General features: G+C 33.5%; 1 protein-coding gene across 2 annotated transcripts; it reads right to left on the bottom strand.

The window, feature by feature from the left end:
• Nucleotides 1–1,996: 1,996 nt before the first annotated feature.
• LOC132753723 (uncharacterized) lies at nucleotides 1,997–22,556 on the bottom strand. 2 transcript variants are annotated; one of them, XM_060744223.1, is made up of 5 exons: nucleotides 21,916–22,556; nucleotides 21,327–21,485; nucleotides 20,248–20,593; nucleotides 11,152–11,235; nucleotides 1,997–4,499 (listed from the first exon to the last, which is right to left on the bottom strand). In XM_060744223.1, exons 1-5 carry the CDS (start codon nucleotides 22,480–22,482, stop codon nucleotides 2,131–2,133), a joined length of 3,525 nt encoding a protein of 1,174 aa, XP_060600206.1. In that variant the 5' UTR covers nucleotides 22,483–22,556; the 3' UTR covers nucleotides 1,997–2,130. The 2 variants fall into 2 exon arrangements, with proteins under 2 accessions (XP_060600206.1, XP_060600207.1); XM_060744224.1 differs by lacking the exon at nucleotides 11,152–11,235.
• Nucleotides 22,557–23,923: the final 1,367 nt, after the last annotated feature.

Genomic DNA, 23,923 nt, shown 5'->3' with positions numbered 1-23,923 from the left:
GTTTACATTGCGAAATTATCCAGCTTGCTATTCATTTTACATATCGCAACATTTCATTTTTGATAATCAAACACTCACACCAGTCGGAATATTCGGCTATTATGGCCGACGAAAAGGCTCGAGAAGTTGCAATTGCCCTTTCTCATTCCATAAAGGCGTCGCGCTTCGGCGCGGACGCCAATAAACAGCTCGGCATCGGTCGGACACACCTGTCGGATTTGTTGTTTTTTTTTTTCAACAAAATTTGTTAACGTCACCTGTACAAAAAGCAGCTTTTTATTAACTTCTGGCGTGAAGTTTTAAGATTATAAATATTTGAATTAATTATAAAGAGAATAACATTTAAATTTCTTATTTCGGTATGACTAGCAGAGAAATTTTTAATGTAAACAGGGGGTAATCCCCTGTGAAGTCATTTTCTGAAAACTTTTGTTTAAGTTTTCAGGCAATTCATTATCAAATAAAAATCACACTTAAGTATGAAGGTATGTTAAGATGCAATGTCTCTAGTCTGTTGAAAATTCAATGCGATAATCTGACCTAAATTTTCTGTTCAATATTGTGAAAACTTCTTCAATACTGTTGAAAGATCATGTCTGCCTATATCTGTATCAAATTTATCGGTGCACATCGTAAAAATCCTTTGCAAAACGGACACCTTCTTTACAAAATAATTTGTAGTTGTATCATATGTAACTCGATTTTGAAAATCTAAAATTATTTAATGGAGAAGAATGATACTTAAGTGCAAATATAGAAAACACATAGACCTTTCCTCATCGGCGATAAAGAAATGCAATACGACAAAAATCAGCGGTAAAGTTCCGCGGGGCTGAACATAAAATAACTAAACGGAACGCATAACCTACTTGCAAAAATATATTGTAGCTTAACCATTTATAACATAATTTTAATAATTTAATGTTCAGTTTCAAATAGTCAAGCTCATCTGTTCTCACCGATAATTAAGAAAATGAATACAATAAAATCGGCACGTAAAAGACATAAGTAATAACGGAATTGATGGAAATTATTGCTAATTACAAGTAACAAAGGAGTTATCTTCCGATAGCAAGAGACCTTTTCAAAATTTGTAATTCTTTCTCTTTTTTTTTTTGAAAAAAAGGTCATTCCTGATAAATAAAGGTTTCAGGTGAGGTTACACTGGAATATTGATTTTTGTATCAAAAATAGTAATCACTCCCATTTCGAACTCACGGGAACAATTTTAGAAGCATGCTAAAGCAACATTGGAACACGTAGTCATTTGGGTGTGCGATCACGTGTTTCAATGTATATTGCATATGATAGGTACTAAAATGCGACCGAAAATGCAGCCTTAATAGAATTGTATAATTTCCATTTTTATGGAACCAATGAGTGACTTCTGGTTTTGACTTAAGTTGTAAACAAGAAATATTGTTGGACGTTATTAGCATACCTATATATAGTACATAATTTAAATAGTTTAACCAATATGCAGCCTGCAATGATAATACAACTGCGTCGTATCATATTTTATTTTCAACTGCGTCGTATCATTTCATAAAAATCATTATTTTCTTTGAAAATAAACATCTCTTTTTAATGAAATTTTAGTAAATGATGCAAAATTATATTTCGAAGTTTATGGTGAACTCTGAAACAAATATATAATTGATTTGAAGGAAAAAACGATAGATAAAGCAATATGAACTGCGTCGTATCCACACTTTTTCATAAAAATTCTACCCCGCTTCGAGTTGCAAGTTCGCTATAACTTTTGTTTTACAAAATAGTTGTGCAAGCAACATATACCGAACGAAGCGGAAAATAGTGTAGCGTGTTAATACATATATCTGGTTTTCAGTCATTTCCAACAAAAAGAGTTATAAACAAAAACATACGTTTTTTGTTCCAAGATGGCGGCGTTTGTTTACATTTTGTAGGATACGACGCAGTTTTAATTCCCAGCCCTGAACATGTATGTCCTAATTGAAGACTATAATGTAGTTCGAAGAACCGCCATTTTGTTTCTAAGTGTCCATAATTAAATTGTTTTTATTAATTAAAATCATTTAAGTAATGGCTTCAATATATTTCACAATGTTTTTTCGTGTCTATTCTTTGCTTGGTTTTATTGTTTTGAACTCAAACCAGCCTCCAGTCGTCTATCACATGAAAAGTTTGTGATCTCCGAATATTTTCTCTAACACTGTCATATTCTGTTTCCGGTTTAATGTCTTTCATCTTTACTGTAACTGACTGCGGCAGATTTTCCAGCACGATAATAAAGTTCTGTAAACTTCCTGCAGACATTTCTATCTCCCTCAACACCACACGTTCAATATTCAACATGTCACGTGACAGTAACAATGAACTTTCATCTAGATTGATGTCCCACAACTCAACATTAACTAATGACGGTGTTGATATATTTAATTGTAGCCTCCCAGGTAACAACTGCAAGTATAACTCTGATAGAGTTGAATGTTGAGACAAGTCCAAGTTCAATCTCTTACAATCATGGCGGCCATGTTCTTTACAGTGTAACTCCATCAATGTTAACTCTTTCATTGATTTTTGACCGGAGATAAAATTGAAAATTGTTTCCAGTATTTTGTGAGATAACGTGAAGTTGTAAATATATAAATATTGTAAGTTTTGACATCGCGCCATGTTTTCACTCAGATTTTCTTCATCATTTGTCCATGTACCAAACAACAAAGTAACGGACTGTAAACTGGGAAACAATATCCGACTTATCTGAGCCTCCTTCTCCTCGTCACCAGAATAGTAAAGTTTCTGTATATGACTGAGATCTGTGAGAGAGAATAAATCTATAATTTCACGTAAACTGCTGGAAGTATCTCTGATGTCTATATAAAGTGATTTTATGTTGGTTTTATTTTGTTTTAACAAACGTTGTAACTGCTTACTGTGCACGGTGTCCTCTTTAATGAAGAAATCTTGTAAACATAATTGAATATTTTCACTTTCAGGCATTTCTTGTAAACACGACATGAACATTTTCTGTATGTTATACAATGGAGTATTGTACATGTTCTCGTCACCTGTCCTAGTTCTATAGTCGCGTGTTTTCTCGTCTTCATTTATCACAGACATCAAATCATTTGATATTTCACACATCCGGTCAGCATTCATTCCACTTATAAATTCACAAATTTTTGACATGTCCAGAATATCTTGAACAGTTCTACATTTTTCTACAACAGTTTTCTGAGCGTCACTTTGAGAACTTATAAATATGGCGGCAAAGAATTCTTGCACTGTTTTGTGAGAAAACGACACTTTAATAATTTCTTTAATTAAAGTTTTACTTCTACTTTCTGACAGTATTCCTGAGAGAAGACTTAATTTCATGTCGTCTGCTTTGAGATATTTTTCAGCAACTGTTCTATCAAATACAAGCGTGTTTTCTCTATTTTCATTAAATAATGTTTGGTAAGCTAGTTCTGCTAATGATATTATAAGGCTGTAAAACTTTTTACAAAATTCATGACTTTTGAAGTATTCTGGAATTTCACTGGCAGATGATTCACAAGATGGTTGAACTTCCGGGTGTTTCTTTGAAGTTCTCGATAATAGAAATTCAATGATATTGGTGTAAATTTCATGTTTTGAATTTCCTATTGGAATGTTGTTACACCATAGGCAAACTATATACATGAGGAGGAGTGGAATCACTTGCATGTGCTCTAGGCGACGGTCACGTATCACTTTATTAAAGTCCTGTCTTTTACTCTTCAATACTCTATCGTTATGGACACCGGTCATTTTCCTTATAGCATTTTCTTCTAGTTGCCGCGTAGAATCTGCACTTAATTGAACCAATTCTACTTTTTTGTTTATTTGACTTGTTTTGAGATTTGAAACTCCGAGCTTCCACGGTCGGGTTGTCGTTAGGATAACACAATTATCAGGTACGTACCGATGTGGGATTTTTTCTGTTACTTCGCCACAACTATTATCAGGGTGTGTCCATTCGTCAAGACCGTCCAATATAATCAAACATTTTTCTCTACGTAAAACTTCATCTAGTGATGCAGAGGGACGAAGTTTCTTGGTAATTTGTTGTTCGATCATATCGTCAATGTTACAAACAGAGGTACAGTCTCTTAATAAAACCAAAAATAAGAACTTAAAGTCAAATAACGTCTTTAACTCGTCGTCCTTAAAACAGGCGTAGTTTTCATCACGACAATGAGCTTGGCACCACGTGATTGCAAGATATTTTGAGAAAGCAGTTTTTCCAAAACCTGCATCAGCTGATAGATAAATTGCTTGTTGATCTCCACTTCCGGTTGAAAACAGGTCTTTCAAAGACTTTATCGGAGTTCTTTCCTCTTCATGACAAGTTAGGGACTTCTGCTTTACGGCGACTAAATCTGGCATCACATAGAACCCAGCTAAAGGTGTCTCTATTTCTTCCAGAAGCGGTGAGAGAGGTATTGAACTACACCTTTGTCTGTAGAATTTAATCAGGTCGCCTTGAAGTTCTGAAAAGAGAGTAGAAAACAAAGTGTTAATCAGTGACAATCTTTCTATATAATATATGAAATGTTGAGGTGTTTACTAACTTCAAATTTGCATAGTTAGAAACAAGTAATGCATATGGTAAATAAGAAGTAAATAATTATGTAACATTATATACAGATGCTATGTTTAACTTTAGCAATGAATAATTATAGCTAAACTTTGTTTTAATAATTGAATAAATTCATATACAAAATGAAGTATTTCCATCGTTATAGGACATTCAAGTTTCTTCTATAAATACAGGATTTATTTTCATCGAGTGGCATGAACAAAAATATTCACGAGTGGCAGTAGCCACGAGTGAAATATGTTAATTTTCATACCACATGATGAAAATAAATCCTATATTTATAAAAGAAACTTGAATTTTCTGTTTATTATATACTTTTTTTCCTCATTTAGCCTATGAGTAGGAAGAGTTCCCTTTTAATTTTGTTTATTAGCTTAATTTAGAATAAAGTAGTCCGGCAAGACACCAGTGAAAATACGGAAAATACCAGTGAAAAATAATTTTTTACAGTGAAAATATGGAAAATAAAAATACGCATTTTATTTCATCAATATTTCTCAATATTTCATTCATAAGTATATAATAAATTGTATGCTTGAAAATAAACATTTTCCTTCTTCATTCTGAATCCAAAGAATTGGTGGGGGAGGGTGTTGATAAGCTAAAGAAGAAAATATTTCTTGATTGATTGATTGAGTGTTTGATTGATTGATTTTCTTTAGACCGGGCGGTCAAGGATAACCTACGAAAGTGCAAGCAGTTATTTCCAGTAGGGTCTTTACCTCAGCAGACTCTAGATACAGCTATGAGATACAAGGGAGTCCGGGAACCAGTCCCTAGCTCTTATTGAAGAGATCTCTTGGTTCCTTTACATGCCCAGTGTATAGCACTGATACATGCGAGAATTACCTGGGTTTCTTACCAGTTAACCTCTAGGTAGGTGGGAAACACTGAAAGTGTCTCTGAAAAATCCCAAGGGTGTTACCCAGGATCGAACCCGGAACCTCAGGAGTGACAGTCAGTGGTCTAACCAACTGAGCTATCGCGCCATTATCTTCTTTAGTTAATTGCATGAAAAAACACCAAGAACGATATATGTTTAACCGTTTTAAAATGATATTTTTACATCAAAAATATGAAAACAAATCGTTATAAGGAGGGGGGATTTTTTTCTCGAAACAGGAAGTAATTCCTCCTGATTTCTCCATCATTTTAATTTTGCCTAATCGGAATTCCTCGGCTATTATTCATAATCAGACCTAATACGGACTATTGTTTGATTTTATTAACCTGTCGATAGCATACTTATTATACGGTCAAAGCACACAATATATAGATATACTGTAGATTTTCGGCAAAGCACCTTATAACATGTGATTACTTTTTTTTTATTTCTGTAAAATGCATGTAGTTATACTGAACGTTTTAACGCAATACGGAGAACTACTAGCTGGTTTGTTCTACATATTTGCAAACACTTGGTCATTTCTATTAAAAAAAATACTTCAAAAATAAATAAAGAAAAAAAACTTTGACAAAAGTTATCCTCTGACCACTGACCACTCGTATACCAGGCAATCACTTAACAGGATGTGATAACGACTTATATACTTTGACTTTTCAAAACATTATTTATATATTCCATATTAATTATCGTTAACTACATGGATATAACCAAAGTTGGATCGAATATTCAAATAAATCTTATATATAATGTATTCATATTTGACAGGTCAATAAAATCAGACTATAAAAGTATTTCTACCACGTGATTTGATATGTAAAACACAGAGTGTAATCTTTGATAAAGAATATATAATACGGGGAAGTCAAAGTCCGGGCCCGCGAAGCGGGCCCGGGCTTTGGCTTGCCCGGCTATAGACTACACGTGTATATTTAAAAGAAAATCAAATAAAAAAACAATTAAAAATATATAGAATTCTATACCTATCAATGAAATTTTCAGTGTCAGTTCTAGTTAGGCGCCGCCATTTACAATGTAACTCAATGATAAAAGGCGGTGTATTCCGATAACGGGACAAATCTCAACTTTTCGGATTAATAATAATCGTCGAGTGTTCCGAGTGAAAACGGAAGCGGGTATATATAATACCGAATGACACCTTTAAAACGGAAAAAATGAAAGTATTTTTTACCGACTTCCCCGTCCATAGGCTTTGCCTAATTTCATATTACAAATATTTGACATTCAAAAAAAGTCTGAATTACTTTTTTACACTATCCCAACATTGTGCTGGGTCCCTGTGTTTCAGCGTATAACTCAGCTTTCAAATATAGATGAGTGGAAAATATCTAATCAATTTTTAACCGTTAATAACATTGAACTATAATTATACATGTATAACATCATATATTATATATATAAGTCACCACACTTACAAACTTGCTTGCATAATTTCAGTCGGCCATATTTCCTAGCCATGAAAGATAACTCCCTGTTTTCCCTGTCTAAAATCCCACCAAATTATTCCCCTTTCAAATGAACTCAAAGAAGGGACCTTTTAAAAAGACTTTGTATTTATTTATACGATTTTTTGTTCAGAAACGGACAATTTTTTCTTTACCTTTGTTTAATTTGCTTTCTATCAATATATGGTTCCTATGGTAAACATATGAGTTTTGATGGTAAACAAATGAATTTTCTGAACCGAAAGTAAACTAACACACAGCGTTGCTGTCATCACATGTAAACAATTCATTAAATCAGTAAGTATATTGAGATATTTGTTTGACTATCAGTTTCAAATGCAAAATATTAATATGGAAAACAACAATGTGTAGTTTATGTGTATTGCTTTAATGTGTTTGTCTGATATTTTAGTTGTAAAAGCCATGTACACTTAGTGTCGCTTCATAGCAACCGATTAAAAACGTGAGCGGTAACTGAACGAGATATGGCAAAGCGCATGCTCGCGCACTGACTTCCGCTCTATTGAAATATTGCATAGACGTATAGCGAAAGTTCGTAAGTGCACCAATAATTTGAAATAAAATAAAACAATAAATTGTCGTCTGCTATCACTTCCGTGACAAGATAACATATTGTAAAGACATTTTTTAAAACATTCGAAATATAGAATAAATACATTTCCAATAAATCAAAATCTTACCATTCTATCACTATACTTCTAAAGAATTTGCATCAAAAGCAAAAACAAACAAAAAAGAAAAGTGTTTTAAAAAAATGTTCCATCTCTGGTGAATATACGCGGACAACTGAAACAAACATATATCTATAAATAGAAATTTATTACTTTTTGACAAGCATAGCCAACCAGGGGAGGAGCCAGGATTAAAGGTAAAACAGTGCATATTATCACGGGGGAGGAACGGTTACACGAAGGATGGAGTAATTACGATAACTGTCACGGAGTTTATGGAACTTTTCATATGTGATCTTCTTCGTTGCCATACCTTATTACCTAATTATAATGGAAAGTTGCAAATGTAATGCCCAGGCTTATAGATTACCCGATTTTCTAAATGTCACGGTCGGAGTTCTGGCGATAACTCTGAAAATGTCCTAGAGTTCTTATGATAACTTTTGTTACTGCCAGTATGTTTCAAGATTGTGCTATGTTACGGCACGTTTTAGTAATTTTATTTGTCAATAAGTGTGTAAATCATTATGAAGCGTAAAGTACGTAGAACGCTTATCATTTGCACAAGCATTTGGTTATATAATGTTGGTTTTGGTTGAACTTCAGTTCAAAAGATAGGTTTTCTTATCTCCGTTTCTTTTTTTCAATTTATAGAATTTTTTGCTAACACATGTTTTGTAAACTGAAAAAAAGGCTAAATATAGAAGATTAACTTACAAGATAAAAATATGCTTTGAATTCAATACTGGCAGTTTAAGAGAACATTAAGTTACAATATGTTATTGGTCTGCCGAAACAAATTGCATGTAAATAGTTTGCAGCAAAATATGAAGTAGTACCTGCCTACATACCTACCCACCTGCATGCCTACCTACCTGACTTCCTACCTGTATGACTACTTACCTGCATGCCTACCTACCTACCTGACTGCATACCTGCCTGCCTACCTGACTACCCACATACTTACCTTCCTGCCTACCTACCTGACTGCCAATCTGCTTGCCTGCCTGCCTACCTATTTAACTACTTGTTTACCTGACTGCCTACCTACCTGCCTGTCCACCTACCTACCTGCCTACCTGACTGCCTGTCTGCCTGCCTGCCTGTCTGCCTTCCTACCTACCTACCTTCCTACCTACCTACGTGCCTTCCTACCTACTTACCTACCTGACTGCCTATACCTACTTTGCCACCTAAGCCCCCGTACCGGTAACAAATATCATGCTCCTTCAGCTTAATCTTTATTTACTTAATTCAAACAAACCAAAAAGGAAGTGACGTTATGTCAGTGAGCGACGCCCGTCATGTCGTTGTATGTCGTCTTCCGCGTTATTCGTTAGTGTTTACTCCATTAGGTCGATATGCTTTTAACATATTTTTCACAGATTTTTGATTTTTTTTCTTTTAATTGCCCGGTCCCGTACAGTTTTTGTGCACTGCAGTTATAGTCGTGAGAGTAATTGATAAAAAGCATGACTTATATATCACTTGAAGGTGAAATCTGTCTCAAATAAGAAAACTAAAGAAAAAGGCCGTGTGACCGGCGTGTCGTGAAAACGACTCATTATACAGTTACCTTAGTAACGTAAAACCGGCAAATAAACGTCAAAATTCAGGGAAACTGTGTTTACGTATTCCTGACGTCACTAGAAAATATGACGTCATTTGCCCTATTGTAACTTTTCCATGTGGTCGTCAAAGAGTTAATTGATAAATTTGTATTAGGGTATAGTATTTTTTGTAATCATTTTTTTTAAATCAATAAAACTATTAAATGGCGCCGTAACTCTATATAAAGTAGTGTTCATAATTTAGTTTGGTACACAACTGGTACTCTTTCCTATGATTATATTTTTCCACACATCAAAAAACAGCTAAAGGGATGGATGTTCAAAACACTTCATGATCTTCAAAATGCAGTGTTCTGAATCATTTGTACAATTCCAAGTGACCTTTACAGGGTCACATTTAAGAAATGGGTTGACCGCAACATGCGAGGCATCGAATGTAATGGGGAATACTTAAAAAGTTGTGAAAACGTGTATGACGCTGAAACATTATGACGGTGACTTGGACGTCATGCGTTTAACGCGCGCCATTGCAGCTGTGATTGTATAATAATTATAGAGGATATTGAATGAGTGTAAGTTCAATACTGAATGTATTGCACGAATAAAATAAAATTATAAATTATGCGAGCCTCTGGCGAGCATAATATTATTATATTCAACGAGTGCAATAAAATTTAGTAATGAACTTACACGAATTTAGATCTAATATTCTATTTATCACATATCCAAAATAAAGACCGTTTAAAGTGAAATAAGAGTCATTTTATCCTGCTACTATCAATATCATCAGCTGGATAAAGCCTTGCCGGATAAACTTATCTATCTCCAGTCATTACGTCACATGATGACGTCACATGTTTAACAGCAAAATTAAAAAAAACATATATAAAGATGCTATTTTATCGGGGAAAAAGAAGAATGAAATCATTTAATTATTCTAAAAACATTATTAAAAGCAGGACAAATCAAATACATGTATGATATCGGGCTGGAGAAGGTTTATCCGGTTCGCTGCAACAATTTGCCGCTTAAAATATCCGTCGCCCGTTCTGTCTGTGAAAATGTATTTGCCGTATTTGAATCGCTTGCGCGACCTGAAACCAAGAGACTTGCTCGCCAACTCATTGTTCTTCTTTAATTTAATCACCTCATAAAAATATAAAGGAGTATCCCACATTTATTGGTAAACATTTCTGAAAGAGCGAATTTCTAGTTTTTAAACGGGCTTTATACTTCCCAACTTACCCGTCTGTCTACTGCTGCTCAAAACCTGTTTTTTCAGTTATTCAACGTCCAAACGACGTCAAAGTTCAGATTTATGTCATTTAAATATTAATAGATGATTACTTGTATTTTACTTTATAAAACAATCATTCAGTTTGTTTTAACATTTGTTTATATTTAAACATTAAATGAAAATTTCGACGTGCGTCGATGTTGCGTTGCCATGGTTATTAAAGTGCACATAACTCGTAAAGGAAATAAAAGTTAACAATAAAAGTAAATCTTACTTTTAGAAATTAGGACACTCTTTTGATTCATATCCACAAAGGGTGTTTTTATAACTCAAGTAAAAAATGACAGCAAAAATCCACGAACTTTTTGAACATTACTCGTATTGTTACGGACTGGAACGGGAACGGAAAACATGATTTTTCCCGCAAAAAGTCAAGCTTATACACAGTACTGTCAAACTGGTAAATAAGGACCACCCAAGGAGAGAACATGCATGGCCTTTAATGACAAATTAAAGGTATTTATTCTGAATATACATTTTTCAATGAAGGTTTCTCAAAAAGTGGTCTTTAACTACACGGTGGTCTTAAATCGGAGTTTGTCTCTTACAAAGGTTTGACTGTATATCAATTCTGGAAAGCCACATGCATAGCGTATTTAAGTAAAATCTTACTTGTTTTCATCCGGTGATAACGTCTCCTCTCAAAAAACCTCTGAAAAATGTTTCCATTCTTCTGTCTGTCCTGCTTTGTTTCATCTGAAGGATAATTGAAACATTAACAATTTAATCAAATCAGTTATAAGAATTATGATACATACTTTCCAAGACTTGAACCATTGTAATGGAATATGTGCTGTATAGTAGAAGTAACCACTGAAATGTGCTGTATGATACAGTTACCACTAAAATGTACTGTATGATACAGTTACCATAAAAGTGAGTTGTATGATAACAGTTACCATAAAAATGTGCTGGATGATAACAGCTACCATAAAAGTTTACTGCATTATAATTGTAACCGCTTAAGTGTGTCGTAGATAACAGTTACCATAAAGGTGTGCTATAGGTAACAGTTGTTCGTTTGTTTGTTTAATTTTACGTCTTTTACCAACAGTATTTCAGTCATATAGGCGGGTAGTTTCCTTACCATCGTTACACCAGTACTAGACTACCTTCCTCCAAGCTTAACTACCAAAGCATCTCCCGGGGATCGAAACCACGCCAGAGAGGTAACTGAATTAGAAGTCATCGACTCTAACCCCTCGACCACGGAGGTAACAGTTAACACTTAAGTGTGCAATATATCAACAGTGACCACTAAAATGTTCCAAAACTACTGACCCCTTGGTACGGATATTCCGATCAGAACCGCAACATATGACAGGTATAATTAATATAGTATAATGCATCTGTTAACTTTCAAGTGAAAATGAGACCTTCCACACTGTACATATCTCGTAAATTGACAATTTAGTAAGTCAACACATTGATTAGCTGGCGCACTGCACCACGCAGTATTACCAGTTTATATTTATGACAATCTTATAAACGTACGAAACAATTTACATCTGATGTAAAATAAATAAATAAATAAATAAATAAATAAATAAATAAATAAATATAAATAAATAAATAAATAAAACTCTAAAGAAATAAATAAATAAAAACAATTTATGAAACTGTGTACACGTAAAATGAAACGTCACTCGCACATTAGACAAACAGTACTTGTAAAATTTTGTACATGTACATAAGCAGGGGATATAAACGACTCAATCATCATCTATAATCGGTAATTTCATTTTTGGATATTGAAGGAACAATATTGACCTGGCACTTTATAAACTTTCAAATATATTGATACACGCGTCAGTGCGGTGTGTTTGTACAGATCCGAAGGTATCTTATTCTATTTCTTAACCAACACCGCGTTATGAAGTTTCTTTTTCTCCCTTTTTTGAGGCGGGGGGGGGTGGTGGGGTGGGAGGTACTTTACTTGCAAGAATAAATTTGAAACCGTTTTTAAAAAATCCTATTAACTAGTGTTTTTTTTATTCATAATTATATTTGTTTAATTTCATTATATTTTTTACTTAAAATTAATTCGCGTTTATAATACAAATCAATGAAATTATAGATAAATCGTCGCCCTGCAGAGGCGCGGAGTGAGATGCAAAAATCAAACGGCGGGGGCGCGCAGCGAAAACACGCTCATTAGCGGGGGCGCAAAAATTAAGGGGTTTCATGAATGTATGTATAGAACGGCCGGGTCGCGCCATTTAGCTAAATTAGTTTAATAAATGAACGTCGCCCCGCGCCCCCGCTAATAAATAGAGGATATTGAATGAGTGTAGTTTAATACTAAATTTATTAAACGAGTTGAATAAAATCATATTATGCGAACCTCTGGCGAGCATAATATTGTTTTATTCAACGAGTTTAATAAATTTAGTATTGAATCTACACGAATATAATATTCAATTCATCACATATATAAAATAAAATGAGTATTTTTTTCGATGACGCGCCTAAAGTGTAACAAGAACATTAGCGCTTTAACGCTGTGTTTATATATAGCGCAAATGACGTCAAGTCAAAGTGATATTACACTAGTGTAATATCGTTTTTATCAAATGGCTTTATTACACTCCTGCGCCGCGTATTATGTGATAAGTGTGTTTTCGCACCGCGCCTTCGTTCATTATAACTTGTTAATTTTCGACTTAGTGCTTGGCAGAGTCGCGGGGCGAAATCACGAATGACACAAATCAGCCACCATAAGTATGACAGATGGCACTAAAATGTAACCCCTTATAGTCGTTAAACAAAAGCATGAAATGTCACATGTGCACATAGATGAATAGGATGATAATGAATGATTGTGATGATGAAGATGATAATGGTGATGATGACGATGATGATGTTGATGTATATGATGATGTTGATGTAGAGGATGATGTTAATGATGACGATGATGATGGTGATGATGACGATAATGATGTTGATGCATATGATGATGTAGATGATGATGTTGATGATGACTAGGTAAAGGAAAAGCATGACAGGGGCTGCACTGACCAGAATTTTGTGTAGCCAAATATACTTCATCTTTTTTTTGTTATTTAGCAGCCTGTACAAGCAAAGACAATTCTGTAAGAAACTTTTAAACATTGTTGCCAATAAGCACAATATAGCTGATACAACAGATTGAGCCCTGTATATACGTATGGTTATGAAAATGATGTTGAGTTTCAGAACAGTTTTCGTACATTAATATAAACATTTATCAGAAGTGCATTCACCGAAAGCTACTAACACGATGATGTGATATAACATTATTCATGAATCCCTTAATGAAAGAAAAATCGTTTGATTTTTATTATATAATTATTGTAGGTATTTATTGGCTAAATAATGCCAAATTTAATAGAAAATATGGTACCTGATATTTTCAAAGTCTAATAAAATAAAAGGAAACTTCATGTTAAAAATATTTTATATTTTGCAAGATCAACCAAAATGCTTTTAAGAAAATTCAGACTAACTTTGGAAACAGCCTCATATTGTTGTACATTTTGGGGATATTTAGAATAAGGCTTTTTAAGTTTAAAATGGGTGGGGCATGGTAACATTTTATACATATTTCAAACATTTTGTGTAGAAACAATCATTTTGCTTGTGGGATTTGTTACCTGGATGCTATTATTTGTTTCTTAACAATGATTAGGAGGAAAAAAAATTCATAATGATAATATATTACAGATTATTTTAGAGTTTCCTCATTTCTGAAAAGGAGCCCTTCCAAGAGCAAAATTTTAGTCATAACTCATAAACCACACAATAAATTTTGTTTAAATTTTGCAAAGTGGTATCTTTTAGGACATATAGCTGTCAAATGTTGTCAATTTTACAGTTCTTAATAGTGACCATTAGGGGTGTCTTACAGTCAGTCCAGACTATTTGTGTGAAATTGCGACATTTACCATCAGGTTTATGGCGACTTCTAGCGTTTGTTGCGACATTTATTGTCTCCCATGCAACATTTAAATTCAGAAATTCAGATGCGACATTAAGAGGCGACGCGATTTTGCTTCAACATCTTCCGATCTTACACGCTACTCGAAAACGTTAACAACAACTGTTTCAAAAAAAGAACTTAAATGATACGCCGTAACTTTAAAATAAAACTTTATGAATTTTTAGTCTGTGTGTTTCATCATACATATGCAATTTGTTGGAATAAAATATAAGGAGATGTTCAGCGCTACGACTTTGCAATAGCATTACTTGGTCAAATGACATTTCCTGAACAAAAATAGGAATAACCATTATAAACTTCCAACTCTATAAATGTTTTACGTCAATGATCAAATAATATATAAGAAAACCATCATCAGCACGCTTTTTCTAAATGATGGATAATAAAATAAAAGCGACATAGAATACGGGGCAGAGCATTGCAAACATGCTTATCAAATTATTTGCCCTTAATAGTCAACTTTGAAGTAAATTATCGTCAATACATTATGTATGACAATAATAATAACAATAATTATGTATGACAAGTATGGAGACTTGAAATAAACGGGCCAAAACTACCAGATTTTAAGCGAGAGGCGATGAAAAATGGACTATGAATTAATTTTTGACACATACTACAAAATGTAAGGCAAGCAATCATTAAAGATTGATTTAGCACCTAAAACTCACTTTTAAACGATGAAAATACCATTTTTGACGAGTGTTTTTGCAGTATATACAATAGTTTTCCGACGAACTCCGTGACAGTTATCACAAAAACTTTAACAAGTTATTATAAGAACTCTACTTCCTGCCCCGTGGGATAAGAAACTCGAACACAATAGCAAGAATACACAACACGGATACGGTATTTCGGTCTAATGTTATGCGCTAAATTATAGGTTCTACTGAAGGTGGATTGAATTCCAACACAATGTTCCATTTTATATTTTAATGTTTCTTTCTTAGTGGATTACCACAAATAATATATAACATATACACAGGTTATCCTGATGTTTACAAATTAATATTAAAAACAGTAACAATTATTTCTAGTGGAGAGCCACAACGTTATCACTTGGAAATCCAAAATCTAACTGACCCTTAATTTTCTACATGTATCTTTACAATATTTCTAAAATTGATTTCGTTTTAAACTGACCAATATAATTTTAACATTTTTGTGTCTAAAATAACAAAATGACCAATCAGGTTTCAATACAAAATAATGTAACATAGCAACATAGAATTTATAACAACAATCATCACCTGGATATTTTATCAGTCATAAGGTTTAACAACATGATAAGTACAGACAGCTTAATTGACCTTATCACCTATATATTATAAAACTTTTAGCACAGTTGATTAGACAAAGAGGAAAAGTAGCATTTTAATCTTCCAGTTACATAGTTTTAAATTTGACATCTGTTATTGAAATATATACTATTTGTAACTTAACATATTGGAAATTTCACATTTTGTTGTTGTTGAAAATATGACCTTTTAGAAAATGATTATATATATAAATATGACTGTTTAAAAGAAAATCATCATGCATATTTATTCATTTTTTTTATTTTTTTTGTAAATGAATTTTATCATTTTTCGGCTGCACAACACTAACCTAAACTAAGAAACTTAACTTGTACAGTGAGCATTTTAAATTTGATAATGATTGTCAGACATATGTTCAATCATAATTCTACCAAAACAGACTTTCTTTTCCTATATTTACATTCATGACACATTAGTAAAAATAACATTACATCTGCAACCACATGGTAGAATTTTTTTCGATCCTAAGCAAGTTATTATTGATAATAGCCGAGATGATCCGATTGAGTCGGGTGATGGAAATAGACTTGTGGAGCACCGACGTTAACATAATAATCGATGCAGTCGCACAAGTAAGTTTTATTTGTGAAAAAATTGATGAAATATTTTTTTTTGAATGTAAGGTGAAACATTTACATCTTATTTCTTTTGTTTAATTTTATAAAGTTATTCCTTAGAGACAATAGGGTGCGAAATACGGAAATAATCTCCGCTTGAAAAAAAAATAGTGTTTGTGATCTCGCTTATTCTGTTTTTCCGCGCATCAAAACTCCAAACCGGTCTTAATATTATTGAAATATATCATATGTTGAAGATGTGATTAGAACAGAAGCATGTGTATTTTAAGGAATTTTTGTTAACTATTCATTTTGAATTTGATAAAGCATGCTTCCAAAAAGCTGGTGTAAAAAGTATATCTAGTAAATTGCCTTAATGTGAATGACGCATACTGACATGCGAGTAGTTCCTTAACAAAATAAAATCATAGTCACTTCAAAACTATATTTAATATTATCAAATTTTAAAGTCATTGCTTAATGGTTAAAACGCTATTTGAAATCGTTAAGTGTGTATGTAATACTTTTAACTTTTATGTAAATATTAAATACTTAACGATTAACGCAAATAAAAGCATATATCGTGCTTTGAGGGTACCTATTTGTTCAATAATGAGAGGGTACCTGTGATATAAAAATTCAAAAGAAGAGAGGTAGCCTGTGCCGCTGCAAAACCGAAAGTAGGATGTTTTTATGAATTTTACATTTATTTTTGACAATATACCGCCATTTGTCCGAAGATGATATGTATATGAACATATTAAATATGTATGATGCATATATAATCAAGCCACAGGTTCATTTCAGCCCGAAAAATATGTCGAGTTGATGAGCGAAGCAAGACATGTCGATTTTTTGTAGCTTATTGTGAAGTTGCAGTACATGAAAACCGGGCACATGACAAATCAGCACATAAATAAAACATTCTAGTGTTCCGTGGTATACATCTTTTCTACGTGTCATACCTCCTTTCCTTATTACAATGAAATGTTACTGTATTGTTATCCATCGCTGGTTTGTTTTTAGCAGAGAATGACCTGTGCATGTTCAGAGAGGGTACCGTTTCAGCAGATTTCGCAAAGAGGGTACCGATATGGATATGCACCGTGGTTATAATAAATTATATATTATCAATGAAGCAGAGGCCACAATAAATAAAACGTATATCACATAGAATGATTTTGCCAGCACGCATAGCTCAGTCGGTTAAAGCGTGAGACTTGTGGCTTCTAGTCCCGGGTAATTAACTAAAACATATGTCAGTCTTTCACTGTCCTCCAAAATAACCGCATACTTTCCTGGAGGACCACGGACATAGGTGTATCATTTTGTGCTCAGATGAGCCAGAAACAGTGGCTCAAATGATAAAACTATAAGCCTATATTTCAACTTCTGAGAAAAAATGTTAATGTTTTGACTTGTTTCTCAAAAGAAGTGACATACTTTACGATCACACACGCGTTAAACATTAAAAGGTGTGTGTAAGTTATTTTTATAACGTTCGGAAATTTCTAAAAATGTCGAATATTTTTTTCCAAATTATTCCCGGTGCCCTTTCCATGACAGCACGGAAAGACCTTGTTTATATAAAAATTGTAGTGCATCACATGATGATGCTATATGCAAAATATCTAAGCCCTTGGCATTGTACTTTCAAAGAAGAAGATTTCCAATTCAAGTATATAAACCAAGCAGTCATAAGGGTGGGCCATTTTTGACCTAAGATGGCATGATTTGCATAACATATATCCGCCAAGGATTGTTAAATGTCAAATATCTAAGTTATTGGCATTATAGTCGCACAAAAGAATACTTAATTAAATATTTTACCTGTATATATCTACATAAATAAATATAATTATATTGGCTAGAATAAGTATGGTACTCACCACTTTATAACGAACTCTTAAGTTTTACATTAAAATACATTAAATCAAGATGGCACCTAAGATCAACAATTCTGGTGTCTTAGTATATGAAAAATGTAAATATCACATTCGATCACTTCGAGTGCAGTATGTTTTTGATATGGACATTTTGGACTCGGAAAATGAAAACGATGCTTGAAGGTGTACAAAATGGATTTGATATGGCTTCGATTTGGGCTTGAAAAATAAATGCAAGGCTAAATGGAGTGCAGTACGGTGGCATAGATACGGTGGCATAGAGGTGACATTTGAAGTTTTATTTTATCTCGTGGCAACGACTTATTATCTTGAGGCCTCAAGATACTATCTCGTGGCCACGACTTATTATCTTGTGACCTCAAGATATTATCTTGTGGCCACGAGTTATTAACTTGTGGCCACGACATATTATCTTGTGGCCACGATTTATTATCTCGTGGCCACGACTTATTATCTTGTGGCCTCAAGATATTATCTCGTGGCCACGACTTATTATCTTGTGGCCACGACTTATTATCTCGTGGCCACGACTTATAATCTCGTGGCCTCAAGATATTATCTTGTGGCCACGAGTTATTATCTCGTGGCCACGACTTATCATCTCGTGGACACGACTAATTATATTGAGGCCACGACTTATTATCTCGTGGCCACGAGTTATTATCTTGTGGCCACGACTTATTTCAGCCAATGAAAATGGTCGTTTCATCTTGAACAAAAGTTAATATCACTAAGACCTTATATCACACTGGCCACAGCTTTCACAAGAGTTGCGGGTCAAACGCTGCGGCACGTTTTATAATTATTATTATTATTTTTTTGTATGGTCAGGTGTTTCTTATATACTTTACTTAAATTTAATATAAGAAAATATTGATAATTGTTACATAGTCCCTTTGTACATGTAAACATAAAATAAACATGTTTTGACTTCACAGATAGTTGATATGTTATGTTTAAAATTCTACACAATATAGGTGTTAACCATGAATATATGTAGTGTCAGTTTTTTAAGTAAAGATTACTTGACCTGTTATAGGAAATGCAGATTCCTGTACATTGTTCATTGATTTCTTTATTCAAGTCAGACGCATTAAGTTAGAATATCATAGATTTAAATAAATTTCTGTGATTTTAATATTCAAGGATGAGCACGGTTTATCTAATGTGAAGTCAAAACATGTTTATTTTATGTTTACAAAGAGACAGTGTGATAATTATCAATATTTTCTAATATCAACTATAAGCAAAGTAATTATCTTAAAAGATAAATGAAAAAACACCTGACCATACACAAAAGAAGAAAGGGGTACACTAATAACTATAAAACGTCCCCCTAATTCAACGCTGCAGCGTTTGACCCGCCGCTCTTGTGACACTTTGGCCAGTGTGATACACGGTCGTTAACTTTTATTCAAGATGAAACAACCATTTTAATTGGCTGTAATAAGTCATGGCCACAAGATAATAAGTCGTGGCCACAAGATAATAACTCGTGGCCACGAGATAATATCTTGAGGCCACAATATAATAAGTCGTGGCCACGAGATAATATGTCGTGGTCTCGAGATAATATCTTGAAACCACGAGATAATAAGTCGTGGCCACAAGATAATAAGTCGTGGCCACAAGATAATAACTCGTGGCCACGAGATAATCAGTCGTGGCCACAAGATAATAATTTGTGGCCACGAGATAATAAGTCGTGGCCACAAGATTATAAGTCGTGGCCACGAGATAATATCTTGAGGCCACAAGATAATAAGTCGTGGCCATAAGATAATAAGTCGTGGCCACGAGATAATATCTTAAAGCCTCAAGATAATAAGTCGTGGCCACGAGATAAAATAAAACTGCAAATGTCACCTTTATGCCACCGTATCTATGCCACCGTACACACACCATGATGTCATATGATAAACAAAAATAAATGTTATATCACTTACGTTGTTTAGAATCAATATACTGTTCTCCTTTCTCGGCTTTACTTGCTGTCTTCAGTTCTTTTTGTAACGTCTCTCCCAGTTCAGTTAGGCCCGTCCGTTCTTTAGCACCTTGTTCATTTAATCGTTTCACTAAAGCATCAGTTTTATCTTGTATTTTTGTCATTCCCACGGCAGTTTTAGACTCAAGAGATAGAAGATCTTCTTGTTCTTTTCTAATCATTTCTAGCTTAATTCTGTCATATTGATCATCTAATCCAGCCTTCATCTTGTCTTGAATTACTGTTGCCACATCGTCTAGCACTTTTCTTATATCATTTTTACCAATGACTAGAGTGTCATTTTCTAACTGTTATTATAAATACCATAAAATATACAATATCAATAAATATACAAGTACATCAGAAAATTAATATCTTTTAATCATAAAATGTACATTTCAACGATATAAATTATCTATAGTATTTTTTTGTAACAAGTACGTATGCAATGTTTGTCATCACTAATTGGTAAATTGGATGCTGATCAAAATTATGATAGTTTAAAATGTATACAGCAAAACTTTTCCTATTGTAGTAAACACAATAAGTGCTTGTTCCTATGTCGGATAAAAGTCACAAGGGCGGAACCAGGTTTGTTTACAAACAAATCTTCAGCATAGAACAATAATTGCCGTGTATTTAATTGAATATTCTGACGTTAATTGCATCTCTCGGGAGGCATTTTGAAAAAAAGATTTCATTTGTTAAAAAAAATGTTTGTACATGTATATTTCCTTACGAGAGATTGCATAACGGCCAACATTTAATAACAGGAAACTATTTTGTTCCTGAACATTTTATTATGTTTACGCTCATTAAATAACAAACATTATATGTTACAATGACCTTGAGAATAGACCATAACTTAACGGAAACAGTATTTTAATTTCCATCAATGAAACAACATGATTTGTTCAAAATTCTATAAAGATTATTCAATGAGATTTGAACTCATTTTACGTAGATTAAACACGGAATCACTGTGTTCTAGTCATACGTCGAAATGTGTAACGTATTCAAATGTTAGAATAGTTTAATTACCTGAATAAGTTTCTGCTTAGCATTCTGCGCATGCGTGTCAGTACCTAAATACGCGGGGTCAGAAAGTAGTTTCTGTAATAGTTGAAAGTAATTCTGGAGATCTGAATCTTCTACTTCAAGTTTTGATGAATGTCGCATATTTCTTCCAATTACTCTCGCCTGGTCAAAATAGAATAACAGTTCTCATTTAATTTTTATCTAAAAGATTTAAAGAGTAAGAAGCTATATCAAATGATAAAACTGTGAAGCAATGATTTTGTGTTTTCATTCGCTTTTAATGAAATATAATTATTTGTGTCATACAGTCATTTTAGAAACATTCGTTTTCAAAGTTAAAAGAACTATAATATTTTCAGCAAATATAAAGCTTTTTTCTAAGTAAGTAATGAAATTTTCTGTAAACTAGAAAACTGTTAATTAATAGTAAAAATTCAATCCTTACTAAGCTATTAAATAATGCCCAAAAAGCATGATAAAATCTTAATTTATTATAGATATCACACTGTAGTGTTAAATTTCTATGTTCAACAAATGTATTAACGATTGTTTTGTTTCAAAGTTTCGTAATTAGTATCGGAATATTGTTTACCTCTTCAAAAATATTTTTCTTATTGTTGAGGTTTTCACGTATTTTACCCTGGAAGTCTTTGTAATTAAGGATAACGCTAATAATACCATTAAAGTCTGTTTCTGTTGCAGATGTCTTTTCTCTGTATCCATCTGGGGGCATGAAGCATTTTGCTACTTCCCAGTAATTACTGCACCACTGGGTGGCATCACTATTTTTGTACGACGGACCTTTGTACCTATGTGCATTGTGTATTTCAGTTTTGAAGTTATGACATATCTTGTTAGGACAGCCAGAAGAACTGTATCTTGTCGCAACATTTCGATGATACGTACATTTCCCATGCTTAACTTTACAAATTGTGTCAGTAGGGCAATGAACAACATTTTCCGTGCAGCAACTTGAACAACATGTCCCACTAAATAAGCCATTTAAGTACCATATATCATGCAGACATTTCAATTGAAATTGTTGCATTTCATTACAAACAAAAGGTTCGACTCCTTCTTTAGTAAACAACACAGCTAACTGAGCTTTAACCCAGTTATTGTATTTCTTTTCTAACAGTTTAGGGCTATATGAAGCCATTGCCTGCAAACTTTTATATTTCCCACTTAAAGCACTGGCGTGTCTAGTAATCTCCGATCCAGAGCTGAAAAAATATGTAAAATAATAAAGAATATTATAACATTTCAAGAGGGATTATTCTTGAAAGTTGTAATACAATCTTCTTTAGATATGTCAAAAAAAATATTAAAAAAAAAAACAAAAATTTAAAAAATAAAAATAAAATAATTTAAATGCCTTAGTTTATAAATGCTGTCAATATAGGCAGAAATACGGTGACACATAGGTGACATGTGTGTGTTTTTATTTATCTATTTTTTACGCACACAAGATATTTTGTCGTGATCACGAGTTACTAAGTCGTGCGCACGATATACTATGTTGTAGCTACGAGTAATAAAGTTGTACGCACGAGATACGTATACTATGTCGTGGCCACAAGTTACTAAGCTGTGTGCACAAGATAATTTACTCCTGAGTACGATTTACTTTATCGAAGCCGCGAGAACTAAGTCGTGCACACTAGATACTTTGCCGTGTCAACGAGTTAATAAATCGTGCACACGAGATCATTAAGTCGTGGGTATGAGATAATTAACCAATCAGTTTACAATATATATATGAATTTTTTAAACTTAGGAAATTCCTGGCTAAAATTGTACATGTAACATAAATCTTGTCAACTACTTAATGTATTAAGCTTAAACTTGATACATGTCTTAAAGATCCTGTAACACATTTTTTTCATGGTTTTATTTCATAAATATGATGCTCAAATTAAGATTTGTCAATACTGTAAGTTCAAGTAAGCATTATTTATAAAGGTATTACCGAATTTAACATTTCATGTAAATAAAGGGAGGTAATTAGAAATTTATTTTCTATAAATTCTATGTCAAATTTTCCAATAAGAAATTAATGCATATAATTTATTGATTAAATATAATGTGAACAAATATTTGCAGTACACATTTTACATATTCTTTGATGTTTTAAAAATTGTTTTATTTACATAACTATATATACATATATATTTTTTGCAAGTGTGGTATACACACAGTACTTTTCACTTCCCCTCGGAGCGTGCACGTCGCTGAGAAGGCACAGGGCATCGGCAGATGATTGAAGAATCGTGTTATAATCGTTTAAGGCGGCAGACTCGCATGTTATCTTCTACTCGAGGTAAGTTTAAGGCGGCACGAACTAGACAGACTACATGAAGTTAGCTGCCGTTGTCCTGACTAATGCCGAGGGGAGTGGCCCTACAAAGTAGGCGCTTGGGTCGACGAGGATGGTGTGCTAGGGTGCATGAGCCCCTAGCACGGTTAGACGGCTTGAAAGGCAGGCCTATAGCTGGCACAAACAGCCCTTTTCAGGGCTAAACACCTTTCCTATTGTCACAGGTTACTGTACATTTAGGGTCTCATTGACCGCCGTACAGTGACCTACTTTTGGCTCAAAA

The sequence above is a fragment of the Ruditapes philippinarum genome, unplaced genomic scaffold (genome assembly GCF_026571515.1).
Source record: "Ruditapes philippinarum isolate M1 unplaced genomic scaffold, ASM2657151v2 ctg4846_1_1_1_1, whole genome shotgun sequence".
NCBI lineage: Eukaryota > Metazoa > Mollusca > Bivalvia > Venerida > Veneridae > Ruditapes > Ruditapes philippinarum.
This window is presented reverse-complemented; position numbering and strand designations above follow the sequence as displayed.